The sequence below is a fragment of the Diabrotica undecimpunctata genome, chromosome 3, assembly GCF_040954645.1.
Source record: "Diabrotica undecimpunctata isolate CICGRU chromosome 3, icDiaUnde3, whole genome shotgun sequence".
NCBI classification, from domain to species: Eukaryota; Metazoa; Arthropoda; class Insecta; order Coleoptera; family Chrysomelidae; genus Diabrotica; species Diabrotica undecimpunctata.
In genome coordinates, this window is record NC_092805.1 from 60,692,167 (window position 1) to 60,712,256 (window position 20,090).

At 35.9% G+C, this 20,090-nt stretch overlaps 1 protein-coding gene across 2 annotated transcripts in view; it reads left to right on the forward strand.

Moving 5' to 3' along the window:
- The first annotated feature begins 333 nt into the window (after positions 1-333).
- LOC140436846 (arrestin domain-containing protein 3-like) overlaps positions 334-20,090 on the forward strand; it is a 66,311-nt gene continuing 46,554 nt past the window's right edge. Inside the window, exons 1-2 of one of the 2 annotated variants that reach the window (XM_072525983.1) lie at positions 334-482; positions 578-708. In XM_072525983.1, coding sequence (XP_072382084.1) covers positions 597-708 — 112 coding nt within the window. In that variant the 5' untranslated portion in view covers positions 334-482; positions 578-596. Of the gene's footprint in view, positions 503-577; positions 709-20,090 lie in introns of both variants that reach the window. The other variant, XM_072525982.1, reaches the window with a different exon arrangement.

The following is a 20,090-nucleotide window of genomic DNA, read 5'->3' on the forward strand; positions in this document are numbered from 1 at the left end:
AGATCCCAGGTATGCAAACATGCCTGTGGCAATGACTACAGAGTACAATACAATTTATATAACAACAGCGTGTAACAACCTACTTATTTTAATTTAAAATTCTTTCTTTTTTAAAAACCGTTTCCGGAGTGGAAGTCGGAACGTCAAAACCAAAATGAAATTTTCTTAACCCCTACTTAGAAATGGCACGAGAAACACTTTTAGATGAAAAACCCACAGATCATTTTTGTTACTATCTGTAATAAGTATTGTCAAACACAATTCGATTCGATATCTCGATTATATAATCTCGATGTTACCTGAGAATCTAATCGATTAGAAAAATTTAATTGAACCATAGTGGAATGGATCAAATAATGTAAGGTTAGATAGGAGGTCAACAATTTAAGGATATTTTATTACTATCAAGGTCAAAGGTGTATCTTAGTTATCTTTTAATCTTTTACCAACAAATTCCTTCTTTTATAAACAAACCGAATAGGGTGTGTACTTGTAGTTTAAAGTAAGAAAAGATTTTAGTTCATATTTTCTAATTTTTGATTAGTTACTTTAAGTTCTTAATAAACTATTCTTTTAGCTGAACAGTCTCGGTAAAAATGGCTCACTGCAAAATATGGTTAGATAACTACCACACTGGTCAATATTATCCTGGCAGCCAAATTCAAGGGAAAGTTGTCTTGAATTTCAGTAGTGAAACCACATTCAGGAGTAAGATACCTACTTGACTACCTACTACTAGATACCTAATGAATTAAACCAAATTTATTAATAATAATACAACATTACTTATTTACAATTTTGTGGTGCAAAATAGACAAGAAATCGCTGGTGTATGATTTAAACTGCTCTCAATAAGTTACCTCATAAACTATACATCTTTCTTTCTGGTTTAAAGAAAAACTATATTGTTCCAGAAAAAGGTAGAGAATAAAACAAATGAATGAATAAAAGAACTTTAAGCTTAAATTATTTAGCAGTCAACATAGCTCACTCAAAGATCTTTATAGAGCACCTTATCCTGGATGTACCAGGGACTGCATTCATCCTTAGTGAAATTTAAATATTCTAAATATTTATTTATTTAAGCTCCTAATATGTACTTAAGATGTAGGCTGTTATTAGGAGAAAAAGATTAATTTTTGATTTGTAATGGCAAAGTAAGAATTTATGTAATATACCTACTTAATAATGTACTAAAAAACATATAAGACTATCTTTCGTTGGTTTGCATTCCATATGCATGATGTTATGTGTGATCTTAATTGATGGGATATGAAAGTAAATTTAATTACAAAGTTGAGACCTATGGCATATGGGCTTAGTAAAACTAACTTAGACTTACAGAATTACAATAGTGAAATACCAAAAATAATGAACAATAATAGAAAACTATTCAATAACAAAGACTATGTACTCTACTAGTAGTTATATTATTACGAGTTTGAGTGAATCATACGAAATTATTTATATTTATTTTTAGCAGAGAAAACAAAATCAGTAATAGACCATAAAAGTCAATGAATAGTAGTCAGTATCTAGAAAACACAAATTAATAATATTTTTTCTAGTGTTATCATTAATTGCTATTGAAAGTGTTATAGAGTATTGATAGGTTATTCCTAGATATACAGATGGTAGATAGTTGATTTGTGCTATACTAGGTTTACTGATTCCAATCTCAACTGTCTAGTTTTAGTAACTATTGTTTGGTAAGTTGGATACATTTTTACATACTGGCAGTAGTTTGACATTACTATACAACCAAGCACACATTACCAATATACACTTCCATTATTTATGATTATTCTTGTTTCTCAATTAAAAAAGTCTGCAACAGTTAGTTTATTTGGGCTATTAATAGTGAGAAGTAGCATAAGAATGTTTGTGTTGTATGTTTCTGACAATGAATCTGTCGAAATATTCCCAAGCTGAGCAAATGGACTATATTATACAAATCATATACTGACAATGCTTAAATATAACAAATAAATCATTTTACATTAAAACTTGTCAGTCTGTGTATATGATAGCTTAAATGTAAGTACTAAAAAACATATAATGCAAAAACTAATAACAATGAACAATAGGCAAGATTAATGTTTAGTTTTAAAATTTCATCTGCACTATACATACACTAGATTTTTCACCAAAATCTATTTAAGTAATATTTTTTTAAAACTTAAAATGGTAAATCTGTGATTGTATGTGGTATCCTGATATAGAAAGCAATTCCCATTTATCCAGTACCATTTCTCCATATGTCTAATCAGGTATAACCAGGAACTAAACTATTTTTTCCACAAGTATTATATGGATGGACGTCATCAAACTCTGCATTTTGTTTTATATATTTTAAGTTTTTGCAGCTCGTATAGTTAAATACCAAATCTGGAAAAGTTCTTTGGTAGTCCTCTCTATAACTCTGAACTTCTTAAAGATTTCCTTAGCAGAACAAATATTCTGATTATCTGAGATACATGGTCCCAAATAACAATGCATGTCATAACAGTGTAAAAGAGGGCAAAATATGCTGTTCTTAATGTTCCTAAAGAGACAGATTCTTATATAGTTGTGTAACATTTATTTTGTCAAATTTTATGTCATATACCATCATCATTGTCCAACCTTCTGCATCCTAAATTAAACATAGGCCTCCCCTAATTTCTTCCACTACTGTTGGTCTTGAGCTTCCTGCAGCCAATTCCCATCAATTTTTTTGACATTGTCTGTGTGTCCATCTGTAGGTGGTCTACCTCTGCTTCTTTTGTCTGCTCATGGTCTCCACACTGTAATTTTTTCTTTTCGCCACCCATCATTCATTCTGATCACATGGCCTGCCCAGTTCCGGTTCTGCCAAGCTTTGCTCTCTATGACATCTGTGACACATGTCCTTATTTCCTTGTTTCTAACCCCATCCCTGAGAGTTAGTCCAAGTAATGACGATGGTTAGGGTTAGATACATAGGAGATGGCTTTCAAAGAAAAAGAAAAATAGCTTCATTAATCAATCTTTAAATAATTTACAATATAGTGTGGAGAAAGGGCATAATATACAACTTCTCCTGGAAGTCCCCTACAGAACAACAGCATACCTGATATATAGCATGCTCAATGGTGAGATGTGTTATGTAGTTATCTTCTTCTTCAAGTGCCACTTCTGCAACAGACTGGCGATGATTATAACTAGACAACTGCTCTGAAATGTTCATTTGATGTACATCTGTACCAATTCTCTCAGGTTTCACAGCGATCATATTCTATGTCTCCCTATGCTTATATTTCCTTGGTGCATAATCAGTTGTAGCAAGTTGTATCTCTCTTAACATGTAATATGTCTGAGATATTCCAATTTTTTTTGTCCAATTTGTCTGCAATTTCATGTCTTCTTATTCCAGTATGTCTTGGAATTCAGGCAACTGAATTATAAGTGCTTAGTTGATTTAATTTCTTTATGAGTTCACATACCACTTCATAGTTGATCACATGTGATTTCAGTGATTTGATGCTTAACTATTGGACATCATTACAATCTTTTTTATGATATTTTTTGTTCCAAGTTCGACTTGGCGCATTTTTTAATAGCGTGAGTTTCTGCTTGCAAGATATTTGGCATTTTGCTCAAGCTTTCTGAAGGTTTAGTTCTAGGTCCATATACCCACATACCAGTTCTTTCTCGTGTTTTAGCGTCGTCTGTGTACTACTTGCTGGCATTCTTGAAGAAACAGTGTCTTTCTCCATTTGTTTTGCAACTTAAGTTTGATACAAAGTTTTTCTTTGACGTTTCATCTTGGGGAGATACTGACTTTTATTGAAGTTAAATTGAAAGTTGGGTCTAATAGTTTTCTTGTTGGCCATCCTATATTATGGTCTTTATTTTCACACTCTCGACTAGGATGTTATGAGATCAAGGATTACTTTCATAGCAGTTGTTGGACATGTTTTCATTGCTCCTGTAATACATTCTCAAACTAGTCTTTGAATTTCCGCAAGGATGTTTCTCCTGTTGCTTGGACGGGCTCTACCTTCCCCTGATACTGTCACGTAAGTGATGATTGTCTCACTATTACATTCACCTCAAGATTTTTGGGTAAAATCCTTGGTTTTTCCCTGCAAAGCTTTTGTGGCCTTGCTGATCATTCCTTTTTGTGATCTATTCTGATAACTTAACCTTAAAACTATGAGTCTTATTTGTAAAGATAGTGCAAACACACTGACCATGGAGCTGCGCAAAGGCGGAGTCAAAATTCATCGAAAGGCAGAAAGGTTCTATTGTAAGTGGAATTATACAGTGCATAGTAGAGTGCGTTTCGAATGGAAGTGGGGACTAAACCAAATGTCGTCTACTGCGCCAGGGTCAGGAGTGCTTGCACTATCTCTAAATGATATTGAGGTGGTTTTAGTGGCGTTTATCTTAGATCCCCATCTTTTTGCACTATATTTTTGTATAGTTCAGTCCTCTAGATTATGTCGCAGTGGATATTTTCAAACTATCCATTCACATTTAAGACAATGTATCCTTGGGAGGATAGCCCGAGGTTTGTCAAATTGCAATGAAGTTGGTCTAGTACTAGGCTTTACATAAATGGGGATGCTACTCCTCCTTGTGAATATAAGATGTAGGATACTAAAAATAATTGAAAACAGTCTAATGGTAGACTGTTGTTAAAAATTGTGTTTCAGTCTATCTAAATAGTTTATATGTAAAAACGAGGTGACATCTTTATACGCGAATACAAAAAGATTAAGGACAACACAAAACTGTCAATAAAAACAGAAAATATCAGGTTTTGATCTTCCATGCAAGACATGGTCCAAAATTAATAGGTTTTGAACTTGATATGGCAGATGTGTGTGCATGTTGTACAAGTGACGCAAGTGCTCCTCTCCTCAATGTGACTATGAAGAGGATCAAATCATTGACAGTATTGAAAGGTCTCCCTATCTTCTTCTGGTGCACTCCATTACTAGAAGTTTGCAATCACTACACTCTTACTGATATTGCGAAGCCATGACATTGTTCTTCTGCCTGCTCCTCTTCAGCCCCCTATCTTCTCTTTAATTATTATTCGTAGCAGGTTATATTTGTCACTTCTCATTATGTTATAATCATTCTTATAAGTTCTAACTCTTTATTTATGGTGTTTAATACTATTTGATTCATAATGTGTTCATGATATTCTGAGCATTCTATGATAAAGACACATTTCAAAGGCTTCTAGCTGTCTCATGGTATTTAATTTTAATCTCCAGGCTTCAACTCTATATAGAAGGACTAACCAAACGTAACATTGAATAACTCTAATTTGGATTTCTAAGCTTAGTTTTCGGTTATAAATAATTTGCTTCCATTTATTGTACCTATTTCTAGCCTGTTTTATTTGTGTTGTTATTTCTATACCTGGAACCCACTTAACATTTAATACTACTCCTAAGTATCTGAGTTTGTGAACTTATTCTAATTTAGTGTTATTTAGTTCAATGCGACAATTTTCATCAGTTTTGCTAATCAACATTACTTATTTATTTATTTATATACGGCATCCATTTACTTACAATTTTTACAAAGTTACATCTTACAATCAATAAATTATTAAAATAATCACAAGTTTTACAAAGTTACACCTTAACAACAATAACTTATTAAAATAACAAACACCTCAGAATAATACAAACATATAAGAATAATATAGATGTACAACAAACTTATTGTAAGATACTTTTTAGTTGTTTTTTAAACAAACTAATTTTTGAGTCAAAAATATCCATTTGTCTTGGTAGGCTATTAGCACTCCGGACCAATCGTGTAGTTGGTTCATTGATACCATAATTAGTGTGGTGAAATGGCACTGAAAAGATTTCTGATTGTCTGTTGCTTCTACTAGGAACTTTAAGACTAACAAGCGATAAGAGTTGAGGACAATCTATAAAAGCATTGATAACTTTGTGTAAGAAACATAAATCTAACAATGTCCTCCTTGACTCAAGTGTTGGTAAGTTAAGACTATCTCTTACCCACTGATAGTTGTATTCCTCTCTCCTGTATCCACTCTTATAGGCTGCTACCCTCAGAAATTTATTCTGGACTCTTTCAATCTGTTGAATGTAACAGTGGTATGATGGGGACCATACAACTGATCCAAACTCCAGAATGGGTCTAACGAGACCACAATAAAGTTTTCTAAATGTAAACAAAGACAGGTCCACTGATGTGCGTTGGATAAATCCCAGCACTTTCATCGCTCTATTTGTTACTTGGTTGATGTGGCTTGAGAATGACAGTTTGGTGTCTAACCAGATTCCCAAATCTAATACTTCATTTTTCGAGGCTAATGGCAAGTTATTTATGTAGTAAACAAATTCAATTGGATTTCTTTGCCTTGAGAATGTCATTTTATGACATTTGTTTATATTGAGTGACATTTTGTTTAAAGTGTACCAATCATAAAACGATTTAAGATCTTCCTGTAATATAGCAGCATCATTCCAGGATTGAATTTTTCTAAACAGTTTTACATCGTCAGCAAACATAAGAACACTACAATTTTTGATTTGTTGTACTAAATCAACCAGAAACAAACAAAACAAAACAGGGCCACAATGGGAGCCTTGTGGCACGCCCGATGGAACTATTATTTCAATTGAAGTGTCACTTCCCAAGTTAACTGCCTGCGTACGGCCACTAACAAATTCTGTAATCCACTGAAGAAGGGGATCCAAAATACCCAAAGCTCTTAGTTTTTGTAAGAGAACCCCATGGTTTACCCGATCAAATGCTTTGGAAAAGTCAGTATAGATTGAGTCAACCTGGACTCCCTCTTCAAAGCTGTTGTATATATGATTCACATACAAAACTAGGTTGGCATCTGTTGACCTCCCTCTCATAAAGCCAAATTGTTCAGGATTAAAAATGCTTCTAAAACTCCATGTCAGTTTCTTACTAACCAAACAATCAAGCGACTTGGGCAGCTCTAACTGATTACAGACAGCTCGATAGTTTGATATATCGTTCCTTGCACCCGATTTAAAAATCGGCTTTAAAAAACTTTTCTTCCAGAGACTGGGAAAGCTACCAGTACCAAGTGATCTGTTAAAAATAAACAAAATTGGTTTTGTAAGTACACATATACATTTTTTCAGAAAATAGGCTGGGATTCCATCCGGCCCTGCACATTATCGGTTTTTACAATTTGCAATAGTATCATAGACCTCAGTTGCTGTAAGTATTATAGAACTCAAACAAATCGAACTGTCAAAATTAAAAAAGGTAAAGTATCTTTTTGTTCATCTGAGTAGACAGATGAGAAATATTCTGCGAACATATTGGCAGAGTCCTTGATATTTAAGCTAACCCTATCATTATAGACCATTCTGGATGGTATATTATACCCATTTCTTTTGCTTTTAATATAAGACCAAAAATATTTTGGATTATCAGAAATGTTATTTTGTATCCCATCTAAATACTGTTTCTGACAGTCTGCTCTTAAAATTTCACACTGGTTTCTTAAAGCCACAAAACGGTCATAATCATCTTGCCTACCACTAATTTTAAATTGTTTGTGGGCCTGTTTTTTACATATAATTAGATTACGCAGCTCTGACGAGAACCAAGAGGGAAAGGTAGAGGTTTTATATTTCTTTAGTGGAACAAAGTGTTCTATCAGTGAGTAAATTATATCATAAAAAATGACCACCATACTATCAACTGTACCATTAAGAAACACTCCCTCCCAATTTATACTTGCTAAATAATTATTTATTGAAAAGTAGTCACCATTTTTGAAATCATAAAAGTATTCCTCGTAATTCATAACATCAAAATTTTCTTCACACACTAGTTCAAAACTGATAGCTGTGTGATTTAAACTATTCTCAAAAATTTTATCTACTGCTGGAGTAACATTAATAGATTCCAAATTACTAAAAACCAGGTCCAATGGGACTCCTTTGCTGTTCAAAATATCATTCTTTTGAAAAAAGTTATAGAAACTAAAGCAATTTGCTACAATACTTACAGAGTCATTTCCAGTGCCTGTCACTGTCAATCCCAACTCATCATTCCCCATTTAGCTTGTGGCAGGTTGTAATCACCTGCCAAGACAAACAGACTATCTGAAAAATTAGTGTAAACATATTCAACAGTTTCACAATGTCTTAAATAAGACTGAGAAAGTGATGGAGAAGGTATATATACACAGCCAATAACAAAATTTTGAGTTTTGATTTTAAATGTTAGGTATAACTGATATATGTCAGAGTCAACAAGAGGAACTATGATTTTTTGAGTAGAAAGGCTCTTTTTAGCTGCGATTAATATACCACCTCCACGTGTCTTTAGAGTGTTTAACCCCACTTCACGATCACATCTATAAATTTCATACTCTGGAACTCCCAATTCAGCATCAGAATAATCTGAATTCAACCAAGTCTCTGCAATCATTACTATATTGTTACGTAAAAATATGAGTCATAGTTTTAACCTTTAAAACATGTTTTTAATCTAATATGTTGTAGAGTTTACGAGAGGCCTCGATTTACCTGAGCGACCTTCCAGAACCGATATGAGGGAAATCCAGTTTGCCTTTACCGTTTCGCCATCGAAGGTTTTAGACTATTCGAGATAACGGCACTGGTATATAATAACGGAACTTTATTTGGAAGGGACAGTTAATAAAGAAGATTCGCGCTCGCGATATTATTATTGTTACGCTCGCCTACTAAATTATTGTATATTTAGTGATAAATAAACTTATATAAATTATCGTGCCTTTTAATAAATTAAAGTAGGAACAATATAATAAATTAGTAAAGACATTATAAATTAAAGACATAACAATTAATAAATTCCTAACAGTGGTGCAGAAGTGTGATATAAAATAAATTGTGAAAATGGCTACGATTTATGAGCTGACAGTGACTAATTTAAGAAGACATCTTGAAGACAGAGAATTAGCTTCTACCGGAAAAAAGGCTGAGTTAGTCCAACGACTAAAGAACGCTTTGCTAGAAGAAGGACTAGATCCAGAGACTTATATATTTGAAGATGCTGTCCTCTCGTCGATTTCGAAAGTTTCTGGTGACATCGCATCATTAGAGAACAAAGTTTCTGACGATATTTCGAAAGTTTCTTCTGATGTAGCCAAAGTTTCTGGTGACATCGCGTCATTAGAAAACAAAGTTTCTAACGAGATTTCGTCCCTGGAAAGCAAAGTTTCTGCTAACATCTCTTCGGAAATCTCTAAAGTCACTTCTGAGATGTCTGCCCTCGACGATAGAATATCTTCGTTAAAAAACCAAGTTGCTGCCGATATGTCGGCCTTCGAAGAAAAGATGAAAGAGATGGAAAAGAAGCTGGAGGAAACAGGGACAGCAGAGAGAGGAAACAATCCAATTACAGCAGAGATAAAAGAAGACGAGACGAAATGTAAGTTGGAAACACGGCCGAAATTTGAAGGAAGTGGAAGTTCTGTGCATGTCAAAGTCCCAACTTTCGACGGAAAATCGTCATGGAACAACTACATGAAACAGTTCGAATCAGCTGCAAGAGCGAATGGATGGTCTGAAAAAGAAAAGGCTGTAAACCTGACTATCGCTCTTCGAGGAGATGCCTTAGATGTGCTTCAGACCATAGCCGTAGAGGAGACCGATGATTTCGAACAACTGAAGAAGAGGTTAAATATGCGATATGGCCACGAACATTTGGAGCATGTATATCAGTCGCAGCTTAAAAATCGTAGACAGAAGAAAGATGAGGCTCTTCAAGAATATGAAGTAGATATTGCCAGATTAGTACGATATGCTTATCCAACAGCTCCCGAAGACATGATGGAAAAGTTGGCCGTTCAAACGTTTATTGATGGTCTTCGTGATCATGAAATGCAGAGAACACTACGATTAGCTCGTCACAAGACGCTGGTTGATGTCTTATCCGCCGCACTCGAATATGAGTCAGCTACGCAGGCCTCTGGCGGTTACAGTAAAGTTAGGACTGTAAAAGAGGAAGAAGATGAAGATAAACTTGACCAGCTCGTTAATATGATAAAAAGCATGACATACAAGAAAACGAAGACCATCAGATGCTGGAATTGTGGCGAAATAGGACACGTACGAAGCTCCTGTAAGCACCCTAGGTACGACGCAAATCAAGAAACTCACCATCAGGAAAACTAGAACGGGTCAGCCTTAGGGGGGCAGCTTCGACCCAGAACTTTTCCAAAGACCCTCTCATACTAATAGCTTCTTTGAAATGTCGTGAAGATAGTGTATATGTAGATGGAGACATAAATGGTAAAAAGCATACGTTGTTGGTGGATACCGGAGCGACCAGAACCATTATACGCCCGACAGTTATAAACAGCCGAAAGAAACTGTTACCAACGAGGTTACGACTTCGGACCGCTACAGGTGAAAATGCCAACATTCATGGAGAAATCCAGGTACAATTGGGAATTGGGGCAGAAAAGTTTGTCCATACTGTTATAGTTGCTGACATCGAAGAGGATGTTATATTAGGAATGGACGTAATGAATATGCATGGATTCCAATTGGATTTTAAGAATAAGGTAATCAAAGTTGGCAACGAGGAGGTATTTCTCCATCCACATAATGACAACACTGTGCAAGCAGCCATTACAGAAGATACAGTCGTGCCTGCGAGAAGCGAAACGATCATAGTAGCGCGACTACAGGGAATTGTAGACGAAGGGAGACCTGTTATGATGGAGCCTTGGAACCACGACGATGAGGTTGGCCGTGGAATCATAATTGGAAAGGAATTGGTGATTTCGGCTAAAGAAATTCCTGTGAGACTTATCAATGTCAACGACTACCCAGTGACCATAAAGAAAGAGACAAAAGTAGGAACTTGTGTACCTGTGACATCCATAATTCGTCAGGCGACAACATCTGATAATTCCAACGACAAATTCGACCAAATGGTTGCAGTTGCAGGACAGTCTCTAAATCAGATGGAGAAAAGGAAATTAAGGGAATTTCTTCGGCAGTATCGTGATATTTTCGTACCGAAAGGAGGAAAGACGGGAAGAACTACCGTTGTTAAGCATAAAATTGATACTGGTAATGCTAAGCCAATTCGTCAAACAGCTCGACGATTACCACAGGCGAAGAGAGAGGAAGCTGAAACGATTGTTCAGGAAATGAAGAAAGACGGGGTGATAGAACCTTCTACGAGTCCATGGGTCTCTCCGGTGGTCCTGGTTAAGAAGAAAGACGGAACGACGAGGTTCTGTGTGGATTACCGTTTGTTGAACAACGTTACCAAGAAAGATAGTTATCCTCTGCCTCGGATCGATGACACATTGGACACATTGGCTGGAAGTAAATTGTTTTCTACTTTGGATTTGAAGTCTGGATACTGGCAGGTAGAAATGGACCCAGTAGATAAAGAAAAGACAGCCTTCACCACAGGATCTGGATTGTGGCAATTCAACGTTATGCCATTTGGACTCTGTAATGCTCCTGCGACATTTGAGAGGCTTATGGAAAATGTGTTGAGAGGGTTATCTTGGAAAACATGCCTGGTTTATTTAGATGACATAATCGTCTTGGGGGAGACATTCGAAGATCATTTGAGGAATTTAGAAAACGTTTTTAATCGACTTAAAGCTGCCCAATTGATGCTAAACCCCAAGAAGTGCCAGCTATTTCAAGGTAAAGTCAATTATCTGGGTCATATAGTCAGTAAAGAAGGAGTGGCCGTGGATAAGGGAAAAATCGATTCCATTAAGGAATGGCCAAAACCAACTGACAAACATCAAGTGAGAAGTTTTCTTGGACTATGTACTTACTACCGGAGGTTTATTAAGAAGTTTGCAGATATCGCTAAGCCATTAACGCGACTTACAGAGGAAGCAAGAGAATACCGCTGGGATATAGACTGCCAAAATGCCTTTGAAACGTTGAAAAAGCATTTAATAACAGCACCAATTTTAGGGTATCCACTGCCAGAAGGAGAGTTCATCTTAGATACGGATGCAAGTAATGTGGGAATTGGAGGAGTGCTGTCTCAGATTCAAGGAGGACAGGAACGAGTCCTCGGATATTTTAGTAAAGTTCTTTCAAAACCTGAGCGGAATTATTGCGTCACGAGAAGAGAACTTCTAGCAGTAGTTAAATCAGTAGAGCACTTCTATCAATACCTCTATGGCAGAAAGTTTCTAATCCGAACCGACCATGCCGCTCTTAAGTGGTTGATGCAGTTCAAGAATCCAGAGGGTCAGATAGCCAGGTGGATCGAACGACTCCAAGAATACGATTTTAAGATTGAGCACCGGGCCGGAGTTAGCCACAGAAACGCTGATTCTCTTTCCAGAAGGCCATGCCCAGCAGAGTGTTCCCACTGCAACAAGACGGAATCCAAGGAAGCAGCAGTGCTAAGAACGACGATTGTCAACGACGACTGGACGCCTACTAAAATCAGGGAGGAACAAGAGAGAGATCCAGTTATACAGAAAATCCGAAAATGGAAAGAGGAAAACCGTCGACCACCTTGGCAGGAAATATCAAACCTATGCTCAGTAGTTAAGACGTATTGGGCCCAGTGGGACTCATTTATCATCGAAGATGGCTTGCTCAAACGAGTCCTGGAAAATGATGACGGTTCAGAGAAGAGAAGACAGTTGGTGATCCCAAAGAGCAGAATAGCCGAAGTACTTCGTCAGTTACACGACAGTCCATCGGGAGGGCATTTTGGTGTAAGAAAAACCCTTCAGCGAATTCGGGAACGGTTTTATTGGATGAACAGTTCCGACGACGTAAAAGACTGGTGTAAGAAATGTACTATTTGTGCTACGAGTAACGGGCCTCACCGAAAAAGGAGAGCTCCTATGAGACAATATAATGTTGGAAGCCCGTTTGAAAGAATAGCTTTGGACATCGCTGGGCCATTTCCAGAAAGTGAAAATGGAGGCAAGTACATGCTGGTAGTAATGGATTACTTTACTAAGTGGGTCGAGATTTACGCACTTCCCGACCAGAAGGCCGCCACCGTTGCAGATAAGTTGATCCAAGAATATATCAGCCGATTTGGAGTGCCTTTGGAGATACATAGTGACCAAGGCAGGAACTTCGAAAGCGATCTATTCCAAGGAATATGTGATAGACTAGGCATGAAGAAAACAAGAACTACCGCGTATCATCCGCAATCGGATGGTATGGTAGAACGAATGAATAGGACAGTTGGCAAGTATTTGACAAAGATGGTGTCCGATCATCAGCGAGACTGGGACCAATACCTTCCGTTCTTCACAATGGCCTACAGATCTGCTGTTAATGAATCAACAGGCCAGACACCAGCCAGAGTCCTATTCGGACGCGAAATGCGACTACCTTGTGATCTCGAGTTTGGATGTAAACCTGGAGAAGATGTAGCAGGTGAAGATTATGTGATCGAATTACGAAGAAGAATGGACGATGTACATGAGTTGGTCCGTTCCCACCTTCAGATCGCTAGCGACAGAATGAAGAAACGGTACGATACACAAGCCGAAAAGGGTTGCTTTAAGAAGAACGACAAAGTATGGCTGTATAATCCCAAGAAGCGAAAAGGTTGTTCTCCCAAATTGCAGCAGTTTTGGGAAGGTCCATACCTCATTATGGAGAAGATCAACGATGTCATCTACCGAATAAGCAAGATTCCGAGGGGAAAGCCGATGATAGTACACCATAACCGGTTGGCGTCTTTCGAAGGTGACCACAACGTAGATGAAGAAGTGGAAGTAAACCAAATCCACGATGTGTCTGACCTCACGTTTGAGGAATTCATGGGTGCCTATGGAGGTACCGGTAAAGCGAGACATGGTGTTACCACTGAAGAAAAGCAAGATCTACTCGAGCTCCCCGATGACTACTCGCTGGCCCTTACCATCCCGGCCAGTATCAAAGACGCACCAGGGTTGGCATCCGTCTTTCGAAGGAAGTTTGGTCGAGTTGCAGAACTTCAATGCCAAGTGCCAGCTCCCGGTAAAACCTTGAAACTCCAAGATGCATCACGTTACCTTTTCTACCTGGTAACAAAAGACACTGCCCGTGACCAACCTACCTACCGAGATGTATGGGAAGCCTTACTTCAATTGAGAGGGCACGTACTAGAGTCCGACGTGCAAAAGTTAGCCATGCCAAAGTTGGAGTGCCGCCAATTAGATTGGAGGGTTATCCGAAATATGGTGGAGGAGATCTTTAAAGACACCGAAGTCCAGGTGTTAGTCTGTTGCAATCCGCATAGTTACTGGTGCGGAGAGAAAACCGTCCCTTGTCATTTTTATACAACTGGAAGTTGTAAAAGAGGGTCCAGTTGCCGATACCAGCATACCGTTCCAGTTCTAGTCCCAACAAGGTTCCAGGAGGAACCATCTTTTGAGAGGGGGGCAATGTTACGTAAAAATATGAGTCATAGTTTTAACCTTTAAAACATGTTTTTAATCTAATATGTTGTAGAGTTTACGAGAGGCCTCGATTTACCTGAGCGACCTTCCAGAACCGATATGAGGGAAATCCAGTTTGCCTTTACCGTTTCGCCATCGAAGGTTTTAGACTATTCGAGATAACGGCACTGGTATATAATAACGGAACTTTATTTGGAAGGGACAGTTAATAAAGAAGATTCGCGCTCGCGATATTATTATTGTTACGCTCGCCTACTAATAAATTATTGTATATTTAGTGATAAATAAACTTATATAAATTATCGTGCCTTTTAATAAATTAAAGTAGGAACAATATAATAAATTAGTAAAGACATTATAAATTAAAGACATAACAATTAATAAATTCCTAACAATATCATAGCAGGAACAACTCAAAGCTTGCTGGAAACTCTGTATTTTTGTTCGCATGCCCCCAGTGTTGAGATAGTAAACACATACATTTGATTTTAATTTCAAGGAGTCATTTTTACTTATATCACGGTCTGATCTCCTCGATCTTGCTGAAAATTTTCAGACTGGCGTTTATTGCTAATCCAAAACTTTCTTAAAATGATGCCTTTAGGCCAAATATCCGGCCTCGAAAAATCTTCCTTGTCATCTGGATGGATGCTTATTTTGAAAGAAATATTTTCACCTTTAACTGGTAACGGTTCAACCTTAAAATCCCTAATATTTGGACAATGCTTCTTAACATGTTGTTCAATAAAGGTGGGCGTAATACCCATTTTTACGCGACCAAGATAAAAATAAACTTTATGAAAAGAACTAGCAAAATTTTCATCTCCTTGGAAATTCGCTTTACCCAAAACAAAGTTTTGGTCATTTCCCCTGGCCTTTCTTCTCTGTACCAGGGTAAATTCTTGGTCATTATCAGCAGAATGTTTATTTCCAAAGTTGTTTATTTTGTTTTTGTTTACAATTTCTTCTTTTTCTCGATGTTTGCTTTGGCCTGAGGTTACATTTTCTTCTTTTTCTAGATGTTCGCTGTGGACCAAGGTCTTCTGGTCTTTTGGCAAGTGGGAATTAGAAGAAGAAGAGCTAGCAACGTTGACTTTCTCTGCTTGGCCACCTGATTTCGATCTGTCATTGTCCTCTGTCATTGAAGGACGGGAGGTTGGAGTTGCCACGTTTACCCGGCTTTCTGAAGAGCTCTGATTTAGTTTCGAAGTATCACTCAAAAGTTTCACTTGATTTAGTTTCGAAGTATCACTCAAAAGTTTCACTAACTCCTTGTTGCTGTCGATCACCATTTTAGATGTTATTACAAGCTTTTCCTGAAGATTCTGTTCCAAAATCTTCATACCCTCACTAAGTTCACATTTTACCATTTCTTTTATGGCATCTGATAATTGTGGAATGGTTAGTTCAGAATTTCCTAGGTTCCTAATCGGACCATCAATATTAGATAATTGACTTATGCAATCTTTGCTCCATATTATAATGGTTCTGGTTTTAGCAATTGCACATCTTATTTCTTGAGAGGAAATCTTGCTACACTCCTTACATGATACTTTCTCGCAGTTATCACAAGCACATCCAAACAACAGAGTTTTACTCTCTTTAAAATAACAGGTCTGATCACAAAATCCACACTTTAGCTCCTCCATAACTATAAAGAAACAACGGAGCGAATAACTGGCAACGCTGTAGATTATTGGATCCTTAATAAACTCAAATATCAGGGCGAATTTTACTATTTTCACTGGTATTTCACTAAAATTAATAGCACAAAACTATGTTAACAACAATTAACATTTAGTTAGTTATTAATTGTAAGTATACATGTCTCAAATACACATTTTTATAGGCGATCTTTACCGCGTGCTTTTTGACATAAACTTTTGAAGATTTGTTGTCAGTCCAATTTAGCCCAGGGAAATAAGCTTTTTTTCGTGATACTCGTCCGGCCAGACAAACGACAGTTGTTTTGAGTAGTATGGACCTCTATAACATGTATATGTTTCCTGCAATCGATTTTTTGGACTTAATTAGTTATTAACAAATTAAGGTCAAAAAACGGTAATTTTTCGCTTTTTTCGTCGATCTGCAAAAAGTTAAGCATTTGAAAGAATTTTGAGGGTGACCTTTTTTAAATGTTCCTATCCTTATTTGTTGCTTAGAAAATTGCAAAATGAGTCAAAAATTTGTGTTTTTTATAAATATTATTAACTTTTTTAAAAATAAACTTATAACCATTATATTACATATACAATGTTGGGTCTTGTAGTGCTTAAAATGTGATCAAAATTTCAAGTCGATTGGTCTAATAGTTTAAAAATTATTTAATTTGTTTATCCCAAATTTAATTTTTTGCCACAATATAAGTCAGAAAATTATGTAGTTATAGTAATTATACGGCTAACTTTTAAAAGAAGAAGATTTATTCTTTAATTATTATTTTAAAAAAATTAGGAAAAATAATTTTAAATATTGCAAATTAATTTTGCAAAAACGTGTCGATTTTTTGCTTATAAACAATTTGAATAACTTTTTAACCATTGCCTGTAAAAAAAATTTTTTCATATTTAGAAAGTTTGCATTTCTTTAGAAATTTAAAAAAAAATTAATCTAGGTGACTTTGGGACGAAGTTAGTGCCTTTTTTTAAATTGATGGCAGCTTTGTTTATAATAATTAGAGATCTTAGTAGTCATCTGAAAGAACATACTTTAGAGTTTTAATGTGCGAAATTCGAAAAAGATTGCATTTTATTGGTATCGTTCAAAAAGCTTCAAGAATGTTGTCCCCAAAATCGGCTGGCTTTGAAACTCTGTGAAAACCGAAACAGAGCGGTGGAGAGGGAAGGAGCTGTTAACTGTATCTCTTGTTCTGGTTTATGGATCGCGACTTTATTTTTTTGAATTTGTATGTACTTTTTGTGTATATTACGATTAAGTATTACTTAAATAATTATACTGTTAAATAAACCATCTTATTTTGTTTAAACAATTTTTCACCTTTTAATTTTTTTTATTATTTGAGGTAATTTTTGTGTTGTAAAACATAAATATTTATGATTAATATATAATTCGTCAATAAACTTCGTAAATAATTTATTTTTAATAGATTTTATGAAAAAAACAAATTATCCTATTCAATTCTTTCTACTTTCAACTACTTACTAATATTTCTTTAAAAATTAAACATCTCAAATTAAAATTTAAGATTTTGCTCAATGGAAAAATTATCGCAATAAAAAATTTTTCATATCCACATATTTATTTATTTAACACTTTTAACAAATTATAAAAATTTTTTTTTGTTCAAAATTATTCTCTTTTATTAATTTGAGTTATTCTAAGACGAAAGTTATTCTTGTATTTTTTCATAAAATACTTACTTTAAACGTAAAATGCAAATAAATGATTTAAAATGACGATTTTATCGTTTTTGAGGTCGTTTTTCGATAGGTTGGACGTCGAATTTAAAAAACAAAAAATATGATGTGAAAGTTTACAAAATGGGTTTAAAATGCGCAAGTCCATTTTGGTTGTATACCTATAGCATAAGGCAGTTTAAAATATCCATAAACAAATTGATATACCGTTGAGTTTCGGGATTATAGACTTGACAAACATCTAAACTTTAACGTTCAAAACACATTGTTTATTTTTTGTATATACAAATTAAAAAAGAAACGTCGAAATCCATAAACAAGAAACAGATACGGTTCACAGCTCCTTCTCTCTCCATGTCGTACGGCCGTAGCGTCCTCCTGGTTTTCAGGGGTTTCTGGACGATCTACGACCGCCGCTCTCGAAGAGAATCTCAAGTTTCGAGATTCCATCTTCGTATTTAAGGAGTTGATTGAGATACCGGTCGCTACGGCCAAGAAGTTCCGCCGAGCCTTTGTGGTAGGTGAGGAGACACCGGCAATTAGAATTCTCTAACAGTTCGAGCTTTCTTACAATGACTTAATATGTGTTAGAATTCTGATGCGTGGTGTATACCTCAAGTCCCGCAGAGATGTCGGCCTTCTCCCTTCGTGTAGCCGCGTTCCCTCTCCTTGAGAGAGGTACAAGAATGCCGGCAATGTCGACTCTTCCTGTTGCCAGTCGCTTCATATAGCTACCTTTTTGTTAACAGTAATTCTTATAGTTACTATTTACATGAGGTTTTGGAGACGAAGTGTTATTGCAGCTCAACCTGATCGGAAAAGCAATTACAAGTCCCCGTCGGAGCTTTCATTCGCTCTTTACCGTGACAGACCCAAATAACGCTGTGGTCAGTTCGACACGGTTTGAAATAGTTCTAAGACCAATGTCTTTTCGATCTCAGAAAGTCGTGTTCTACTGTCAGGAAGTGTTTTGTAGTCGACACGCCGGTTCTTGTACACTGGATGATTTAGCTTCTAAATTGGATAACCATTATAGGATAACTATTCTTCAATTTTAACGTCTTCGACGATAGCAGGATATTGGTTAATTAATAAAACTCAAAGGTAGCTTGGTAGCACACCGAACCAACAAGGTCTTACGGGGCTAGTAGTGTATGACGACTGTATCCCGATCGGAAAATGTGCTGCTCTTTTATACACATCGTGTTTAAGCATTTGCAGCACATTTCCGCCGTGAGGCCAATGACGGCGCAGTTAATAACATGCGCTGTGGTTGGCCGGCCAAAGTAACAATCTTTGTCGTGATTGGTTACCTTGGCGACATCCACCACTCTCACTAGTTTTAAAGCCGACCGAATTTTGGACCATATTTTTGAATCTTTGTGAACGAGTCTATTAAAATACAAATCTTTTTAGAATTTTTCACATTAAAACTTTAAAGTATGTTCTTTCAGATGACCCTAATAAGATCTCTTATTTGTTATAAACAAAGCAAAGCAAACAAAGGCAATGTTTAAAAGGTTATTCTAATTGTTTATAAGCAAAACAAAAAATCGACATGTTTTTGCAAAATTAATTTGCAATATTTAAAATTATTTTTCCTCATTTTTTTAATAATATTAACAGAATAAATCTTTTTCTTTCAAAAGCTACCTGTATAATTACTATAACTACATAATTTTCTTACTTGTTGCCAAAAAAACTTAATTTGGAACAAACAAATTAAATAGCTTTTAAACTATTTGACCGATCGACTTGAAATTTTAAGCACCATAAGAGACAACATGTAATATAAAGGTAATAAGTTTATTTAAAATAATTTTATTAACATTTATAAAAAACCGAAATTTTTGACTTATTTTTAACTTTCTAAGCAACAAGTAAGGATAGGAACATTTAGAAAACGCCATTTTAACGGTTTTTATATGACTTATAAGTTTCTTATTCCCAAATTTGTTTCAAATGTTTTACTTTAGGCTGATAGACGAAAAAAGCGAATATTTACAGTTTTTGACCTTACTTTGTTAATAATTAATTAAGTCAAAAAAATCGACTGCAGAAAACATAGATTTTTGTTACAGATGTCCATACTACTCAAAACAACTGTCCTTTGCCTGGCCGATTCAGTGTCACACACAGGGTACTTTTTTTTTGGTTATTTACCTGGTCTAATTGCTTCACTTGCGTTATTAACTCTGTCTAGTATGTTTTGTAAGTCTTCCATTTTTTCTGCTATCAGAACGGTATCGTCTGCATACTTAATATTGTTAATATCTTCTTCCTTTGCCCTATCCGTTTCGGACGTTGGCTAT